This window comes from Typopeltis vanoorti, chromosome 1 (assembly GCF_054136105.1).
Source record: "Typopeltis vanoorti isolate ZY-2024b chromosome 1, IOZ_Tvanoo_1.0, whole genome shotgun sequence".
NCBI classification, from domain to species: domain Eukaryota; kingdom Metazoa; phylum Arthropoda; class Arachnida; order Uropygi; family Thelyphonidae; genus Typopeltis; species Typopeltis vanoorti.
In genome coordinates this window covers 166839613-166861040 of record NC_143549.1, presented here as the reverse complement: position 1 = coordinate 166861040, position 21428 = coordinate 166839613, and the positions used below count along the sequence as shown (strand labels likewise).

General features: G+C 35.3%; 1 protein-coding gene across 3 annotated transcripts in view; it reads left to right on the top strand.

Moving 5' to 3' along the window:
- The window catches only part of LOC150110620 (pseudouridylate synthase 1 homolog), a 156677-nt gene that overhangs the window by 37479 nt on the left and 97770 nt on the right, over window positions 1-21428 (top strand). For all 3 annotated transcript variants that reach the window (XM_090395297.1, XM_090395278.1, XM_090395287.1), the window contains exons 3-4: window positions 2210-2322; window positions 16928-17166. In XM_090395297.1, the coding sequence (XP_090251423.1) occupies window positions 2210-2322; window positions 16928-17166 (352 nt within the window). The remainder of the gene's footprint in view (window positions 1-2209; window positions 2323-16927; window positions 17167-21428) is intronic.

Sequence of the window (21428 nt, the reverse complement as noted above, 5' to 3'; positions counted from 1 at the left end):
TGGAATACCTCAAAATGAATGCATTTTTAATTGCTTTTCACCATTTGGGACTTAGCTGACCAAATTGTACTCTCTATTGACTTAAACCAGAAACACACATAATGGTATGACATGGATGTGTGTGGAGCTACCAGATTTGATAGATACTTTGCTATCTATCAAAGTTGGAGATCAAGAAATCTCTCCCCAATACTGAAATTCTTTTAGTATCGCGGAGAGATTTTATGAATATATGGAGCACTGGAAATCCACAAAAATGATCTTCCATTATGTCCAATTATAGAAGCTAATGGATGTTTCAATGTTAGTGATTTTTTTAAAATTCTTATGGTCAGTTAAAGAACTTTTTGATAAGTCATTACTTTTATTATGTGTAGGACATGTGAGATCATAGTCCAAGGCTACTTAGGCATTGGAATCTTCTAATAGGATGTTCATTTTTCTTATGTAATCGTCCATGTTCATAACCACTGTTACATTTCCATCTGCTTTAACTATTACTGTGTTTTAATCTCGTCATAAGTCTTTAAGAGCTGTCAACTGTAATTTTGGGATGTTTCTAGGAGGTAATTCAGTTTTGAGTAATAAAGCTGAAGTTTGAATGCTGATGTGGTCTGCAGAGTCTCATGGGAGACGGTGTATTCCCTTTTCAATGTGGGCTGTAATGTCCACTTTTGGAATGTTTTCTGGGGATAAGGCAAAATTAAAACCTCTCACTAAGATTTTCTTTTCAATGCCAGATAAGACTTTAGAAGAAAGTTTAATTATCATTTTTCATGGTCTAGATGTTTTTCTTGTTGAAGCCAGTTAAATTTTTTAATTTAAGTATGTTTCTTTTTATTGTAAACAATGTAGCTTACAGCAAACTTATCGTGATCTAGTTTTGAAAGCTCTAATCTAGTGGCTGAGATACATTCTCTTAAAATTACCAGTTCTATTTGGGATCAGACTGGTAGATTTAAATTCAGTTGGCTATTCCTTGAAACATGCAAAACACTATATCATTGCTCTAATCATAATTGAATAGGCAACATACCTATCTCCAAGTTTTGGGGAGCAATCCCTCTTATTATTTATTATTATTTTTAATTATTTTATTTATTTATTTATTATTATTATTTATTTTTTATTTTTTTTAATTATGCAACTATACCTGGCCTGGTTCCCTGGAAATTTAATAGCATTGTCTCCTGTTTTGACTCATTATTGTGTTAATATTTTGAATGTTGTAACCAGTTCTCTCTCTCTCTCTCGAAGTAGATATTTCATTAAAACTGGTGCTTTTCTTGAATTAAATCTGAAACTTTACATTATTTTTCAGTATAACACACACACACACACACACACACACACACACACACACACACACACACACACACACACACAGCCAGTAGTTAAGTTATATCATGAGTCTTTCCTGATGAAATTGCATCTTGTTGACAGAACCTTATCTTGCTGCTCTTGGCTTTATTTTCTGGCATAAACTGATGTCCTCTTACAAATGTTCCTTCAGTTTCAGAAAGGGAAGAAGAAAATGATGGGATAGGCTGCCCATTACACAGCCCACACTTGACATTGAAATCACACAAGATGATAATGATAAATCTCTGCAGTCATTTGGGCATGTGTGAAGTGGCATATTGCTATGTTGGAGGAAGCACTGCTACGTGTCAGTAAATAATCTTCACTGTGTTTTGTTTTACAGCAAAGCACTCAAAGTTAATGTGGTGCTATTGATTATGAATTTTGAATGTAGTACATGATCCCAGAAGACAATGAGCAGCTCAGCTCAAATATACATCCTGACATCAACCAGAATACTGGTGTACACTCATCTCTTGAAATAACTTACCAGAAAATCCTGCATTCAGAAACTCAGTCAGTGCATAATGTTTCATGTTTATTGCTATTATTTGTGCATTACTCTACACGATGTTCTTGACTATAAATTCAGTGTACAACATTCACTACATACCAGAACTCTGAAACTTGACAACAGAGTATAAGAAAGCCTAATGAACGGGTTCAGTATAGTTCACACCACTATGTGAGTTTGTTTCATAAAAGTGTTTTTCAGGGTGTTCTTGTAATCAGAGACATTGATATATATTCCTGCTTGTTAATTACAATTTGTCAAGATTTTGTATATATATATAAAATGAGATTTGTTAATTCATCATCTAAAAATTTCTCATCACATATCATCTAGGGTGACTCTGAACCTGATAGCCTTCCTTGTGTTGTAGAAACTAAAAGAAAAAAATTGAAAAAGATGGCTATGCTACTCTGTTATTCAGGAAAAGGATATCTAGGAATGCAGAGGTAAAATAAAATTTAACTTCTTACTGCTTTATGACATATAGACTTATACTGGGAGAAGTAGATAACAGTAAAGAACTCCAGACTAAAACAATTTTTATATCTCCTTTTAAATATATCTTAATAACTGTGAATATCAAGTTTAGCACCACTTAATAATATGGCCCTTGCAGATTATAAATAACAGTGGAGACAGTCATGTCTTACTTTATCTTAACATCAGTTCATGTTTCTGTATACATCTTACCATTCTGACTGCTGATTTTCAACTTAAACTAAAAAGACACATCAGTCTTTTTAAAATATTACATTTAACTATACAAATTTCTTTGAAACAGGTTTCCTCTTGGTGCTTTTTGAGATCAGCAAAGCTTAAATACAGATTTTTAATGTGTCCCCCATGCTTTTCTGACTAGTTGTCATATCTTAAAACTATTCCTAGTAACCCTTAGCCATATATGAATTATGAAAGCCCTACTCCATCTGAAATTTGGCCTTTTAACAAAACCTTGTAAATTATGCATTATAACTACAATTTTTATACTTCTGTACTTGAGCATTCTTATCAGATGTCATCTCCAGCTGTCTTTTCACATTTCAGATTTCTAAGCTTTTTTTTTTTTTTTTGGCATCCAATACCCAAATATCTTCATACCTGCATTCCTCTCAGATATTTCCTATCAGTGCTTACCTCATTCAATAGATGCTTCAACTATTATTTCAGACATCCAGAATATCTGTCTTTAGTTTCTGTGTCTTCTTTATTATCTCTGATTTTTTTCAATATTTTTCAATATATATATATATATATATATATATATATCCTCTTTATTCTTAGAAGAGTTTTCCCATCACTTTTTATGCATAACTTAACTTTCTTTATTTTTCTCATTTCTCATTAATAAGTCAGTATTCTAGATATTTTAAAGAATGTTCACTTCTTGATGAAAACTTGCAAATTAATTTTGTCTTTTGGATGCCTCTTTAACTTCTTGAGTTCATCATGAATCTCTGATTTTTTTTTTTTTTTTTGATCCTTGCATAGACAACTTAACATGCTTCCCTGACTAGGTCAACCAATGTTTTCTTCATATTACTACTGGATCTCCAGAGTTTGATTCTAGTTTTCAAACTCATTCACTTTCATCTTCCAATATTTATATATATGAATCTACAACTCACATCTAGAAGTTACATATGTATGTCTTTTCTTTTCCATGTAGTATTCATTTTTATCCTGCTCAACACTAAGTGTGATCACTTCCAATTTCAGGTAGTGGAAGTTCCAATACATCTTAGAACTTGGACCAATCTGTAAACCCCCACTGTCAACAGTAACATGATCAGTGGGTCTATTCTTTTTTGTGTGTGCATGTTCTCTCTCTCTCTCTCTCTCTCTGAAGTCACACACACATTTTATTGGAACATGGTGTTAGTATTAATCTATATTAATATTAACCTATTAGTAACATATGATATTAATAATAAATTAATAATGTATCCCAATCAGAAATCTAGTTAAGGTACTTATTGTTATTCTTAGCTGTTCCCTTTTCTCCAAATTTTCCCAAACCATTTGTGTAAGTCTGAGTTACAGTCTTGGCCAATTTCCCCTTTTGAAATTTGTCCACATGAACTCTGCTTCAGATGACTATTCTGTACAAGTATTAACTTCTTTTTTTTTTTTTTTAAATAAGACCCACACAGGAGAGGGGCCCAAGACCTATGACACAACAATGCTGTATGTGGCCAAGTAGATAAAGGAATTTATTGATATGTATTTTCGAAAAGCTGGGAATTGTAATCATTGAAGAAAACAGTATAGGGAGGACTGTTCTGAAGAAATGAAATAAACAGAATAAAGGAGGAACATTTGGTGTTCATATACATAAAAGAAATTGGAGGAATGGTAGGGGCAGTTCAGTGGAGCACCATCCATAGAAATATTTTTAGAAAAAACATAATACAACAAAAAGAGCTCTATGAGAAACTGCTGGAGAGAGAGTCAGTGAGAGAGAAAGAGGGCTCATCTATTAAGCAAATAGTTCTCACTCCTGAATAGAATCTTGCATTCTGAGAAGGGAATATTAAGTGCACCACACCAAAATGTGAGAAGAGTATTTTAAAGTCAGGTGGATTTGAGATTTATGAAGTAGTAGAGGTAGTATCAGGAATAGAGCAGAGCAGAAGTGTGTTGTTTAGCATGAAAAGCAATACCAAGCTTTTCAGAGGCTGAAGAGGCTACAGATGTAATGTGTTTGTGTCAAGCTAGGGTAGGTGTGAAAGTCAACCCAAGTAGAGAAAACTGATCCCTGTTGATGAGCAGAATATTTTCAGAAGTGAACATGGTCTCTTCTTGGAAATAAAATAGGATTGTGTTTTGGTGGCATTAAAATTCACTGGGTTATTCTCACTCCACTTGAAAAAGGAGATCACTTGTTTAAAGAAGATCTAAAAGTCTGAATCACCTGAGCACTGCAAGGTTATGAAAATGAAGAATTGAGAGTACTGTCATTAGCAAAGCTATGAATAGGATTAGATGTCAAAGAGGAAATATATTGATGTATAAGAAGAGTATAGTTGAAAGTGCAGAGCCCTTGAGTACTCAAGTTTTGAGGTCTGTAAGTCATAGTGCATATCATTAATGTCTGTATTGGTGCCTTGGTTGCTGGTGAGATCGATATAGAAGTGTTTTTTATTAGAAGAAATTTTGGTATTATTTGGTTAGGAGGAGGTATTTTTTTATTTTTTACAATTTTTGTTCTATTTTTCATATTTTTGGTGATTTTTTTTTACCTCATATAAATATTAAACACTAATATTTATATGACCAACAGGGACTTTTGCGCATATCTCCTACACAAGGGAGTACCCCTTAAAAACCACTAACTCAGACTCCCTCTAGGCATGACCTGGCAGAGCAAGTAACAGCAGGATTATTCGCTGATTGGGAAGGCTCCATGAGACTCATAAGTAAAAAATTCATGTGTGTACAGTATCGTGTTTGAGGAATTTAAAAAAAAAAAATCTGTGTAATTTAAAATTAAATTAAAATATATTTGATAAATTTATTTTATACAATTGAGGATAATAATTTCCCAGACTTTTGGGATAGTGGGACAGGACTGGGGCGACTCGTGGTGAAGGTGGAGTAAGTTCTGATCACTTGCTTTAGTATCTCCCATAATGCAAAGCACAACTCCTTGCGGATATGTATAATGCTATGTAAGTTCAAAAGATGTTTGAAAATCAGGCGCTCCTCATTTTGCATGCCTCATCAGGCTCGTTACAGTCGGAAATTATCAGTTCTATGTGCTATCTTGTGGCCACCTGTGAAAGCTGCTTTACTGCTGTATCCTGAAACAGCTGCTACTTGCTTCCTAGCATGTTGAGCATACCCAGCAAGACCTTTATCCACAGTTCTTGTACTCCCAGATTTCTTTTCATATGCATTGCATTATTTTGGAGGTGTGAAGTGACTACTGCCACTTCACACCTTCAAACAAAAAAAAGTAGAATGGTGATATTTCACCAGATAATGAAAACCTACCACTGTGAGGCATTTCCTCTATCTAAGGAAGATGTGCTTTTAAGATAGCAACACTCATCTTGCCACAGTCCTATTTATGGAAACAGACCATACCATGAGAAGGTAGGATTGATTTGGCTGGAAAAAGCTATAGATTGTGCAATAATGAACCCAGTATGTTTTCATTTGATATAATTCTTCAGAAAAGTTGAATGATTATATTTCTGCATGAAGGAAAAATATAAAAATATTAATGTTTTTTTCATTAAATAGCTGGAGAATATATAAGGGGTTATATCCATTTAAAACTTATCACTGTTGTAATGGATAACTAATAAGAAAAAAAGCTTTGCAATCATGCATGCAAATAAGCTTTCTTGTTAGCTGTCTGCTGAAAAATATGTTCTCTTTAAAAACATCTAAGTTTGTAATCTCTTATTAACATATGTGTTTATGTTCACATGCATGCATGACACATTTCATTTAAATTATGAATGAGCAACCATAATTTATTCATTCATAATCTTTTTATGTATATATATATATATATAGATCTTTTATTTAAAACAGATGTTTCATTTGGCAAAACTTGTCATCACTGTATTTTGTCTCTATGCACACATTGGATATAAACCTGTTATTCTATACATCTTAAGTGATCATTCTGGACCTGTAAGATAATTATTCAACATCAAGTTTGAACTTATCATTAATACTAAGAAGAATGTACAAGCAGGACTAATATAAAATGCTGTGTTATTTCATCTGAATGGAGAGGTGAAATATTCAAAACAAAAATTAGAAGGAAAACTCCCAGAGAATAGAGCCTTCCAGATAATTTAGAATGCTGCATCCTCTGGGCTTAGCCAACTATAAAAAAGTGCATTTTAATGACTGATCAACTTAAGAACCTATCAAGGCAGAAGAGCCTATATCAAACAGATGCCATGTGGGTGGGGGTGGAGTCAGGATACAATAATTTGTTGATATTCTCCTTGAACTGTTGAAGATTGTAGTCCTTTGGAAATGCTTCATGAGGGAGATTTTTCCACAGAATTGAGGTGGAAGGAATGAAAGATGACTGGGATAGCAGGTTTGGTGAGTATGCAGTTTGACTGTAAAAGGATCCCGAACAGCTGTAGTACGCGTTCCTGTAGATCTGGCAGAAATATGAGGCATAATGGATGCTACTTCTACTGAACAATAACCATGAAAATATCTGTAGAAGAGACACAGTGCAGAAACTGATCTTCTATAGGAGTGTTTCTCAACTTGTGGTCCGTAGGCAGACCTTAATTAAATAAATATATATTTTTTAATTATCCAAACAAATTAAAATTGAATAAGTAAAAATTATTGAAATCAAATGGAGACTTAAAAAACCAACAAATAGCATCAGAATGTTCAAAGGCAGAAGCAATAAAACTATATTGTAACAAAACCAGCCAGCCTGGCCGGTCAAGTGGTTAGCCTGTCTGCTTGAGGGTGCGGGTTCAAATCCTGCCGTGGGCATGGATGTTTGTTATGAATGTCTGAAAATACTAGCGGTGGTGTTTGGTGGTAGATGGCATTAGTGTAGGCGTGGTAGTTGTGGTTGGAGACAGAAAGTTGTAGAGTAGGTTCCCTCCCTCGATGAGACTTTGGACTCCCTGGAGGTGTCATGATAATGATATTGTTGTTCATTTCACCCCTCTTTTATTACTCATCATTCTGGCACTACAATAATTTGTAGTGGCATTCTGGCACTACAAATTATAAATTACAGGCGAATAATAAGGGTGAAGTGAACAACAATATAGTTTTATTGCTTCCACCTTCCCTTGCTGTTTTGTCAGATTTGTAATGAACATGTGTTATCCATGTTCTAAGTGCTAAGTGATACTTGGACAGAGTGTGTCATGAGTTAATCCCAGTATTTATATATTTTTCGGAAACGTTTTTTAATAATTGAAAAGTGGCTTAGAACTAGGACTTTGAAAAGAAGAGCAAGTGAAACAGGTGATGCTAACCCTAATTGTGATACATGTGTTGTAACGGCGAGTAAATCTGATACTATTAAAGTAGAAGAAACAAGCAATTCAAATAAAAAATATAGTAGGAAATATAACAGTTCATATTTGGAATTTGGGTTTACTTGGTGTGGAGATGAAAGTGAACAGAAACCTTAATGTGTTTTGTGTTATGAAGTATTGTCAAATGAGTGCACGAAACCTGCGAAACCCTGACATTTAGAAACATTGTGATGTGAAAAATAAGCAAATTGGGGGGAGGGGGAACAATTTCAGCAGCTTAGCAACATTAAATCATGGGAAAGATGTAGTTTCGGCCATGGGTTCGATTAATAGCAAGGCACTGGAAGCATCTATCTCTTAAGTTTGCGCATAATGAAAATGAAAACCTCATTCTATCAGGGAAACTTTACTACTTCCAGCTATAAGAGATGTGGTAAAAACTATGTTTAGCAACACGTTACTAAAAGATGTTGATTTGACTCCTCTTTCAATGACACTGTAGGTCGCAAAATTAATGATATGGCAGGTGACGTAGAATCTCAGTTAATCAAAAGAGTTAAGAAGAGCCCTTATTATGCGGTACATATAGTACATATAGATGAGACTATGCATTTTACAGATGATTTGCAGTTAATATGCTACATAAGATATGCGCATAGTGACGATATTCTGTTTTGTAAAACTATGTCATCCCGAACAACTGGAGAAGAAATATTTCGCCCTCTCAATAATTACATAATACACAAAGTAATCCAGTGTGGAAAATGCATGGGCTTCTGTTCAGATGGAGCTCGTGCCCTTACAGGCAGGCATAGTTGGGGGTTGTTTCTATGGTCAAGGAAGTGGCTTCAGATATGAATCGGCTATATTGTTTCATACATAGGGGAAGGTTGGCCTCCAAAGGTATGCCACTGGAATTTAAAACTGTGCTATACAACGCTATAAAGCTAGTTAATTTTATTAAGGCTCGATCGCTAAATAACAGGTTATTTTCAGTATTGTGCAATAAAATGGACAGTGGATATATACAACTTTTGCTTCATTCTGAAATTTGACGGATTTCCAGGGGCAAAGTACTAACAAGCTTATTTCAATTAAGGCATGAAGTTTTATTGTTTGTAAACGAATAATTCTAATTTTACATCACTCCTTGGTGACGAAGCATGATTATCAAACACTATCCTATCTTTCAGACATTTTTTTTCGAAATTAAATAAACTAAATCTCTCTCTTCAGGGAAATTCTTTAACTGTTCTTGATGCCTACGACAAAATAAAGGCATTCGAGAAAAAAAAAAAAAAAACTGGTGTTGTGCATTGGTTATGTAAAAGACAGATAATTTGCGCAATTTTCCAACATTGGAATCCTTTTTAGTTGAAAATGATCTTTTTGCTGATTCCGAGTTTCTGGAAAGGGTTTGTGACCACCTCAAACCTCTGAAACAGAATTTTGAAACATATTTTCCGAATAACTTTTATAAGAAATTTCTGTGGGTTCGAGATCTATTTCAGACTTATAGTCACCAGGATGACCTTTCGTTATCTAAAAAAGAACAGTTAATTGAGCTTTGAAGTGACAGTGGGTTTAAAATGCAATTCCGTGATCTTGGTTTGGCTCGATTCTGGATCTTGCCTTTAGTGAGAAGTGAATTTCCCGAATTATCTGAAGAAGCAGTGAAAATCATCATGCAGTTTTCTACAACCTATCTTTGTGAGAAAGGATTTTCATCGCTCCTTCAAATAAAAACATAATACAGAAATCGTCTTAGTGTGTGTGTGTGCCGATCTTCGACTGAAGTTGACCAATATTGAGCGAGATATCCAGCAACTCTGCAAAGGCCGAGAAGCTGAACCATCTCATTAAAAGTAAGTAGTAACATAATTATATCATATTATTTATTTGGACTACAGTTTCCAATTATTCTTGTTACTGGTTTTGAAATTAATCCATTTCCAAAATCTGTGATGAAACGAAAGTTATGCAAAGTGACATCACGGTGATGCTCAGCTCTGCTGGCAAGGAGGATAGCTGTCCACGTCCCATTTAGCGAAGTTCTGTATCTCGTGCGGGAATATGCAGCCGAGGACACCGAATCCGTCGCATGCAGACGACAACATCTGTACGGTCATGGATTGTACAGAAACACACATCACAATGTAATGAATACAAGCAGCACACAGGGCTGATATAAATAAAACCACCACACGATTAATGAATCTGCCAGATTTACGATGATCACTGTTGTGCCTCTGGATAAAACAGGACGGATATAATTAAAACGCCCATCATAACACGACTAGTACAAATTGCATGCATACAGTATATACAGCATACGGTCGCTGGTGGGAAAATGCGCCCGACCACGTGGATGGTGGCACTTTGCGACTGACATTGTGGGTTGGACTGTTTATAGAAATCGAGAATGACCTCACATAACAGGTTGTCCTAAATTTTTGCTGGTCATGGAAAACTCCTGAGGGAAATAAGGCAATTCGTATTGGCCAGAAGTGTGTGTGTGTGTGGGGGGGGGGGGGATTAATCACTTTGGGATATTCTGAGTGAAATTTTTGGGTATATGTAGGGAATGGTTTGGACAGGACAAGGGATGTCATCCATGATGGAATCCATGGATATCAAATTTGTATTCAGTATTATGATGAATGGAGTAAGATAAGAACAACATTATTTCATCATCTCACAATGCACTTAGCGAATGGAACAGTTTACATGTCGCAGATCGAATCAGAGGATGCGTGAAGATAAAAGTTGTTGTGGGCTACCTTCATGAGTATGGGCAGATAAATGGGGATAACATATAAAATATAAAAGTTGATGTGGGTAGATGAATGGGGATTAAAGATAAACGTCGTTGTGGGCAGATGAATGAAGATGTCAGTGGGACGGCACTGACAATCCCCATTCTTTTGCCCATGGTACCAACGCCGCTGAAAATGTTGTTGTGGGGTGAACTAAATGAGTGTGGATAACATATAAAATATAGAAGTTGCTGTTGGCAGATGAATCGGGGTATCAGCGGGACGGCGATATACCCATTCATTTGCCCACAGCAAATTGGAAACTGATACACTTTTAATCATTTACTTCCAACTTAATTATGTTTCCATATGTATTTGTAAATGTTTATGTATAGGTAAAATGTTGTATATGTAAATATAATATGTAAATATTGTATGTGTGTGTGTGTGTATATATATACAGGGTGTTCGGGATAAATTTGACATATTTATAATTAATTATATTTTTCCGTAAGTTACATGTATTAACACACACTTCTCTTCATTTAAAAGTTTGGACCCTTCTTCATTCATATACAAGATGTCAGAAAGGATGGATAGCTGGAACCCACCTGAATCATGGAAGAGAATAACTTGTATCATGATGATTCGTGCCCGCCATCAAAATAAGGATATTACGACTGCTGCCCAATGCTCCCTGAATACAGTAAAAACAATCAGGCATGAACTAGAGACTTGCAATGGTGACTACGAGGATGTAGCAAGAAGAAAGATCCCTAGCAGACGATCTGATTGCGTTCGTACAGCAGAATTCCTCGCAAATCTGCAGGAACAGGTGTTGAAGAACCCTGGCATTGGAATTCGGGCTTTGTTCGTGGAGTTGCTAACTGTAGTCAAGCCCTGGATAACCAGGGTAGCCAATGGTAGGCCGTATGTATGGCAGCAGGATTCGGCCCCTTGCCACACCTCTGGGAAAAGTCAAAAATGGTTGTCTGAAAATTTCTACGACTTCACCAGTCCAAATGTTTGGCCTCCAAACTCCCCAGACCTTAACCCCATGGATTATTTTGTATGGGGCGCAGTTGAAAAAGACACCAATCGCACTTCCAGTAATACAAAAGCCCAGTTAATGGATAAAATTAAAACAGTTTTTGCGGCCCTTCCCAGGGAGACTGTAGCATCAGCTTGTTCGAGGTTCCGAAGCAGAATTGAAGCTGTGATCGATGCTAATGGTGGTTATTTTGAGTAAATCTTGTTGATAGTATTGTAATTAACTCTGCCTGTAATGTTTTTTTGTCAATTCATTAAATTTAATAGATACAAAGAAGATTTTCTTTTTCCTTACGAAACTGTCAAATTTATCCCGAACACCCTGTATATATATATATATATATATATATAGATGTTGTAAATGTTGGTAATCCCCACATACATTTTAAAAAAAATTACATAACTTGGTGGTCTGTAGAATTGTTTTAGGCATTTTACTGGTCCTTGGGCTTAGAAAGTTTGAGAAATGTTGTTCTGTAGGATGTTGCTGAAGAGAGTCTGAACAGCACCAAGAATTTTTAGAGGTCTTAGGTTCACCAACCCATACATGAGAGCAGTATTCCAATATTGGTCAGGTTTGGGATTTGTACAGAGTAAGTAACTGTTTGGTAGAGAAGTACCTGACCAGACAAGGATACCAAGTTTTTTGGAAGCTGTTGATATATAGAAGTGATATGATTGTGCTGGGAAAGGTTTGGAGTAAAAGTCACTCAGAGGAGAGGTTTGATCTTGACTATTTGAGCTCATCATCATGAAAAGTAAGCAAAGAAGAAGATCCGAGGTCTTTTTTACCAGAAAACAAACAAAACTGCATTTGGGAAGCATTGAAGTTGACTAGGTTGCTTTCAGCCCAATTAAGAATCAGTGTTTAGAGCACTTATTATAGATGATCTCAAAGCATGAGATGGTTGAGAGCTGCAAGGCCTGTCATGTGAGTAGGATGAGTGGAGTGTGCTGTCATCAGCAAAACTGTGAATAGGGTTTGTAGTCAATGAGAGCAAGGTCATTTATATAAATCAGGAAGTGGGTGAGTAAAATGGGAGGAAAGTGAGGTGAAAACACCTGACATCATTACATGTAGGGAGAAAACTGGCGATCCATTTACACAAAGATAAAAGCAATCTGAATGATGGTAACTTGTTGAGAAAGCCTTGATGCCAGAGCCTATCAAAAGCATTGGAGATGTCAAGAGCAACAGCACAGGTTTCTCCACACCTTTCCATGGAATGGGTCCATAGGCAAGTAGGTATCCTATGGATATGGAGTGGCAAAATCCATACTAATAGTCAGTAATCAGATTGCAGTTCTCAAAGTGTTGATGAAGCTGACTGTTGATAACCTTTTCCATCACTTTAGAGAAAACTGATGTAAGAGCAATAGGTCGATAACTTGATGGTAAATAAGAAAATTGGTTGTATATGGGCTTTCTTCCATGCTGAAGGGTGGATGCCAGCTGAGTACAGTTTAGTGAATATGTGATAAAAACAGGTGTTAGAGAAGCAAAGAAAAGATGTAATTTGCCAATTGTTATCTATGTAGGAGTTGGAAGAGAAGAATGAAGTCAAGACATCAGCTTTATCTTTAGGTGATGTTGCAATGCTACCATTAGGATGAGATAGAGGAGAAAGTGCAGATGGACAAACATTGTGCTCAACAGTCTTGGGACCAGAAGGCACAACTGTCAGTAGTGCAATCCATGAGTTTTCTACATTCAAAAGTGAAATAATGTTTTCACAATAAGAACAACAAATTAAGTATGACATGCATATTAAGCATAAATTTATTGTACAAGCATATAAAAAAGTTTCTTATAAAAAATATAAAAACTCTTATAAAAAAAAAATTCAATTTTTATTTCCAATACATTCTCATCTGACAGAATATGTCAAATTCTTTCCTTGCTATTTTTATCCATTGTTGAATGATCTCTCCTAAGCAGCTCCAAATTAACATGGAGCTTGTCAGCAGTTGACCTACAGCAAACAATTTTTTTTATTTTTTAAATCATCAACAAAGCATTAGTTGGGCTTGTTGATCAAATTCATTTATGGAAATCCTCATTCACATTTGCTTGTTAAAATTAGTATTGTACTTAGAGCATTTATCAAATGCTTTAATTTTTCTGAAACTGTCTGTTAGATATTTCTAAAACTCATTAATTGGATCTCTTTCATTCAACTGAAATCTAATTGACAATTTCCCAATTTGATTCTCACTAAATATCATTTGAAGATCAATATCTGAAGTCCACTGTTTCTTATCAGGTACTCAAGCCAGCCACCTGCTTTCTATTAATTATTTCAAATTTCTCTAGAAAGCTTCTTTTGGATCAGTTGGAGAATAACTTCTGTACTCTAAATATCCCTGAACTGTTTGTTTCATGAAAAAGTTGTACAACACTTTGTGTGTGTGTGTGTGTGTGTGTGTGTGTGTGTGTGTGTGTGTGTGTGTGTGTGTGTGTGTGTGTGTGTGTGTGTGTGTGTGTGTGTGTGAGGGAGAGAGAGACTTGGGTTTGATAACTGTTGAAGAGCTTTAAATATGAAGTTGGTATATTTACATTTTTTCTGGAGTTCTGCATATTTGCATCTTTCTTTTTTGGTCTCAATTTGAATCACTCTTCTTGAAATGATTAACTAATGCCTCAGTTTTAAAACAGACTGAAAACTTGATGCTCCATTGCGTGCTTAAAATCTACCAAATTTTAATAATTCAGTATCAGTTCTCTGGCATTTTTGGTAATATACTATATATATCATAATGTATGTCAATAAATGTTTTGAATCTATCTCCAATACCTTTAACAAATTTTATTGCATCACCAACTGATAGTTCTAATCAGTGTTTAGTACAGTGCTGCACAATTATTGAAGGAAATTTTTCTTTTATTAGTTTGATAACTTTACTTTTACAGTTCACCATAAGTTATACCATCACACATGACACAAACTGAGTCAGATTTTAAATAGTTTCCATCAATCATGCAAAGAATTAAATATCCCTTTTGCAGTAACACTTTTCAGTTCAATTAAATCCAAAAACAAATATATGTCTGAGTTCATTCCACTGTCTAGTAATGCAAGTTCATTTGTACACGATAATTTGTTTAAATAAAGTATATTTATTTACTTGACATGGTTGATTCTTTACTGAAATTTTACTGCATGACATAATTTTATTAGCTAGATTTTTTCTCATTTCATCATTAATGTGGTTGAAGGTGTTAATACTAGCATTACTTTTACCAAAATAGTTAACATCATTGTTTGCCCATTCCTTACAAACCTTCATGCACATCTTCTCCAGTCATTTATGTCAATTGTGCTTTGCTGTTAGACGTGGATACGATCAAGAACAAAAAAAAAGTCTTTGACATAGCCTCTGTAATTAACCCTTCAATCGTTTTCTCACTTGTTTTTATAAAATAAATATTTATTTAACATGTTCATGATGAACAGGAACAAATAAATCATCTCATGTCCTGCCTTGAGGCAGAACACAAGAATTTGTTGCATGCTTCATATTTGCATATCCAGTATAGGTTAGTACTGAAATGGAAATGGCCCTACATAGTGAAAAGTACCTTCTACTTGCATCATAAGGCACAGATGCAAGCAAAAACTAAAAACAGCTGTCTTTAATTAGCATAATTAGAGATAGATGGAGTAAAAATGACCATCTGCAGTGAAAAACATCATTCAACAGACACCGTACTGCATAGTTGCAAGCCATACAAAGTAAAAGTTTTATTGTAGTACTGAATACACTATCCGATCAAAAATATCCAAACTCATCCCAATTCTCATTCCAATATTAAGGCATGAATATGAAGTTATTCTACTCTTTACTACTATAACAGCCTTCAGTCTTCTAGGAATGCTTTCCACTGGATTTTGATATGTTGCTGCAGTTATTCCCTTCCATTCTTCCAAAATACCATTAGTGGGTCACTGATATTGGGCATTTCATCCTGGCTTGCAATCAGCATCCCACAGTTTGATGAGATTGAAATCAGGGTTTTGTACAAGCCATTTAAATTCTTCAACACCCATCTCACCATTCTTGCACAAACCTCACTTCGTAAGTGGGGATAATGTCGTGTTGATATAGGAAAGGAGCTTCATCTTAATGTTACCATAAAGTTGAAAGCATTGAATTGTCTAGAATGTTATAGACTCAAGTACAATTATGATTTCGCATCACTGAAACTGGGGGCGGAGGGGTTTCCAGCCCTTACCATGAAAAACAGCTGGAGACCATGATCCTCCTCCACCAAACGTCACAGTTGGCACAATACATTCAGAAGGTAGTATTCTAAAGACATTTGCAAAACCCAGACTTTTCCATCAGACTGCCATGTAGTAAAGCATGATTCATCACTCCGGAGAATACTTTTCCACTGCTCCAGTCCAATGGTAGCGGATTGTACACCACTCCACCTGGTGCTTGCTGATGTTAAGCTTGTGTGCAGCTGCATGGCCATGGATATCTATGTTCTTCAGCTTACAAAAGAGTTATGGTGCTGGCAATTCATTGCAGAAGCATTTTGGAACTCAGCAGTCAGTGTTTCAACTAAGGACAGGCACGTTTTGCACCGTGTGCTTGAGCACTCGGTAACCCTGTTCTGTGATTTTATGTGACTTACCAGTTCAATTAGGAAATAATTGTGCCGTTTTGCTTCTAGGCATTTCTACTTCACAATAACTTCACTTATAGTTGATTACGGCAGCTGCAGCAGGGCAGAAATTTCCTGAACGGAGTTGTTGCAACAGTGGCATCCTATGATAATGCAACATCAAAAATCACTGAGCTCTTCAGTACAAAGCCCATTTTACTGTTAATGTTTGTCTATGAAGATTAACCATGTGCTTCCTTTTATACCTGTATGAGCCATGGTTGTCATGTATATAGCTATATTCACTACAAAGGGGTGTCCAGATATTTTTGATCAGATAGTGCACAGTCTTATGTTATGCACAGCTCACATGAGACAGTATGGCATGAACTTGTTAGTGTATAAACATCAAAGTAATTGAAAATTCGAAAAATAGTTATAAAGATTTATATAGCAATTATCTTAACAATAGGCATAGCGTAAAATGCAAATTTTGTTAAATAACTAAACATTAAATCTATAAAAAATTACTACCATTCCTACCATTCCAATTTTAAAAAACACTGATCTTAATTATATTGACTGTCATAGTAATAATGTGAAATGATAGTTTTGTTTTAATGAAACTACTTTATAAAATTTACTTTAGGAATCCTGGTGTAAAAACTGTTGAAGAAGATCTACTACAAGCAATGCTAAAAGCAGATGTTATATCTCAAAACCAGTATGAAAGTCCACAGCAAATCAGTTTCCAACGAGCTGCAAGGACAGATAAAGGAGTATCAGCTCTCAGACAGGTTGTATCACTGAAGCTGCCATCATTAAATTCCTTGGGTGACATGGTAGATAATATAAATAAACATCTTCCTCCTGAAGTTCGGACTATTGGTAAACAGTTTTTTAATGATAATAAAATTGCAAAAAGGCATGTTATACTTTTTTTTTTGCTACCTTTGAGTATAAAAGTTGATTTTGATTTGCACAAGAAATTTTTTCCTCTACTGTAGCAGTGTACTGTTTTTTCATAAGCTATTCACAACATCTACTTACGAGGGTGGTCTGAAAAGTTCTCAGCCTAGCAATGAAAAAATGAATTTATAATTTCAAAATTATTTTTATTTTTCAACATAATCTCCCTTAAGACTAATACATTTATTCCAGCACCATTATCCCATCCCTGTAGTGGTTCTCAGTAAGATCTGCAAAATACCCCTCTACAGCTACAATCAGCTCTTGATTCGAAGAAAAACACTGACTAGCGAAGAAGAGTTTTAGTTTTGGGAAGAGATGCAAGTCAGAGGGAGCCAAATCTGGGGAATAGGGTGGATGCTCCAATAATTCATAGTGCAGATTCCTTAATTTTCCCATTGCCAAACCACCTTTGTGGTCAGGTGCATTGTCCTGATGAAAGATGATTTTTTTCTTCTGTAAACCAGGTCTTTTCTCATGAATTTTTTCATCTATTCTGGTTAAAAGATTGGAATAATATTCCCCAATTGTTGTTTTACCCTTTTCAAGATAATTAATAAACAAAATGCCTATAGCATCCCAAAACACCGATGCCATGAGCTTTCCTACTGATGGAACCGACTTTGTCTTCTTTGGTGGTTTCTGTCCACCAGTTTGACTGCTGTTTGGATACTGGTGTGTAATGGTGAATCCTAGTCTAATCCATTGTAACAAATCAATGCACAAAATCAGTTTTATTGTTGTTAAAACGTTCCAAGTACTGTTCAGAGATTTTCATGCGAGTGCGTTTTTGATCTGCTGTGAGCAAGCGCTGTGCCCATCTTGCACAAAGCTTTTTCATTTGCAATTCTTCATGCAAAATATATCCTACGCATTCTTTTGAAATGCCTTTAGTCTCAGCAATTTCATGTACTTTGACTCGCTAGTCATCCAATACCATATTGTGCACTTGATCAATGATTTCTGGTGGTGTTACACTTTTTGGACATCCTTCACGTGGATCATCTTCAAGGCTGGTATGGCCACGTTTAAACTCAGCATCCCATTTCTTAATTGTTGAAAACGAAGAAGAAGAGTGCCCATAAACTTTTATGAACTTATTGTTATTTTGATCTAATTGCCTGTGGTGCTCATGTAAATAAACAAGAGTTTAATATGTGTCTTTTTTTTTATTTATTTAAACATATGCTTAATTTGGTTGTTTGTAGCATGTCTGTTATGCCATCTCAAGATTTACAACAAATTCAGAGGACAGAATTAAATCCTGATAATATTATTTTTCTTAATTAAAATATTAGTAAAGATAATTTTTAAAAAAATTTAAATGAATACTCCACTGTCTCTTTGAAGAAAACAGTTCATAAATTACTATAAAAAAAAATTAAAAAAAAAAGGTACTTCTGGCCCAAAGAAATTGACAAATTAAAATCTGGTCATGTTAAACCATTCCATATTTATGGGGCACCTAAAATCCATAAATCCAATATTCCCCTGTGTCTTATAATTGATAGTGTAGATGGTAGATGTTAACTCACTTGCTTCTGTCACTGGGAACTTCTCTTCTTTTGTATTTTAAAAAAAAAAAAAAAAAAAAATTACATCCTTTAAAATTCAGACAATAATGGTTAGTTTTGATATCACTTCTTTATTTAGTCATATACTACTAACAGACACTCTTGATTTATCATCATCATCATCATCAAATTCCTGCCATGTACCCTCAAGGGGTGTACAGGATATGACAGTACTACATGAAAAAAACTACATCATTACTAACTTCCTATCTACAATTTTCCTCCAAATCAGTCTGTTACTTGTCAAGACTCCAACATTATCAGATCTTATATTTCTATCGTCTAAGGCACTTTGTACCGTATCAATCCACCTATATCTTGGTCTTCCTCTGGGTCGTTTTCCTGAAAACCTGGCAGAGAACACTTGTTTTGCTAATCTTTCCTCTCCCATTCTATTTAAGTGACCATACCATCTGAGATTAGCTCTGCTAACGCATTCCTGGATGCTGACAATGTCAAGTTCTTTCCTAATATCCTCATTTTTAATATGATATTGCCATTGATGCCATCTGTTCACGCCTCTAATCTTTCTCAGGACTCTCATATCTGCGGTCTCTAGTCTTTGGTCAAGTGTTTTACTTCTGACCCAGCTCTCAGATCCATAAGTTAAAATTGGTTTGAACACAGTCTTGTATACAGCTAATTTAGTGTTCCAACTAATTTCTTTCTTATTCCATATGAATTTATTCAATTGACTTCCCACGATACCAGCTTTGCTGATTCTGTTGTCTATTTCTATATTTAGTTTACCATCTTCAGTAAAAATTGTGCCTAAGTAGCTGAAATGTTTTACTTGTTCCACAGGTTCTCCATTGACAACTCAGTTGACATTTTCAACGATTCTGCCTATTTTCATTGTCTTTGTCTTTTTATTGCTGACCTTCATACCATATCTATTACAACAGCAATTCAATTTAGTCAGAGAATCTTGCAGACTTGTAACGGATTTATTTAGAAGTATAACATCATCCGCATAAAGCAAAGAGCTGACATTAACATCTCCAATTTTGATATCAGGTTTAATACCACATTCCTTCATAATGTGATCCATATAGATAATGAATAACAGAGGGGATAATGTACATCCTTGTCTCACACCAGATTTAACATTAAACCATCTTCCTGTACTTCCTTCAATTCTAACTGCTGACTCACAACTCAAATAAAGACTAAGTATTGCTTGATATAATGCCCCATTGACACCATATAACTGCAGCGTATTGAATAGCTTCTCTCTTGGCACCTTGTCATATGCCTTTTCCAAATTGACAAAACTTAAATACAGATCTTTGTTATATTCCCATGCTTTCTCGACTATTTGTCGTAAAGTGAAGATCTGATCCTGACAGCCTCTATTTGGCTTGAATCCAGCTTGTTCTTCACCAAGCTTTTCTTCCACAATTCTTCTCAACCGTTTCTCAAGTATACTTGCATAGATCTTGCCAGGAACACTCAGTAGGGAAATACCTCTGTAATTCTCACATTCAGTTTTATTTCCCTTTTTATATATGGGTACTATGAGAGCTCTACTCCAATCATCTGGAATTCGTCCCTCTGTCCAGGCTTTCTGAACTATGCAGTGCAACCACTGTAAGACTCTTATACCACCATACTTCAGCATTTCTTGTCGAATATCATCTACTCCTGCTGCCTTTCCACATTTCAAGCCTTTGATGGCTTTTTCTACTTCAAGTATGGATATGTATTCCTGACTGCATGCCTGGTCAGTGTTTTTTATCACTGTGCTGTCATCACTGCTTGTTTCATTTAGCAGTTTTTCAAAGTAATTACTCCATACTTCAAGGATATCTTTTTCTCCTGTTTTCATTTCACCTTTATCTTCTCTAATTCCTTTTACAGCACTCTTTCCTCCATTCCTAAGCTTCTTCAACAACCTCCAGAATATTTTGCCACCTTCTTGATATTTATTTTCTATATTCTTGCCAAAGTCGTCCCATGACTTTTGTTTAGCTAGTTTTACACACTGTTTAGCTTTCTTACATTTGTCTCTGTATTCTGTAAGAGTAAAAGCTGACTTATTTGCCAGGAACTTTTGATATGCTTTCTTCTTTTCCTTCACTGCCTCTTTAACTTCCTGTGTCCACCAGGGAGTTCTGATTTTTTTATCCTTGCACACAACCTCACCACATGCCTCTCTGGCAGAATCAATCAATGTTTCCTTCAGAGTTTGCCACTGCATCTCCAAGGTTTGATTCCTGTTCTCAAACTCTTTCATTTTCTTTTCAATAATATTTCTGTATTTTAGTCTACAGTTCACATCTGAGAGCTGCTCAACTTTTATTCGCTTTAAAACTTTCTTACATGTTATTCTTTTCAATATGAAATTCAATTTTATCCTGCTCAAGACTAAATAGTGATCACTTCCAATTTCAAATCCTCTGTACACTCTGGTGTCCTGCACCAGGGAGAAAACATCACTATCAACAATAACATAGTCAATGAGACTTTTCTTATTCCTAGCCTCTTCTCTCCATGTGAATTTGTGCACATTTTTATGTTGGAACATGGTGTTAGTAATAACCAGTCCATGTCCTGAGCAGAAATCCAACAGATATTTGCCATTATTATTAGCTTTGCTCTTTTCTC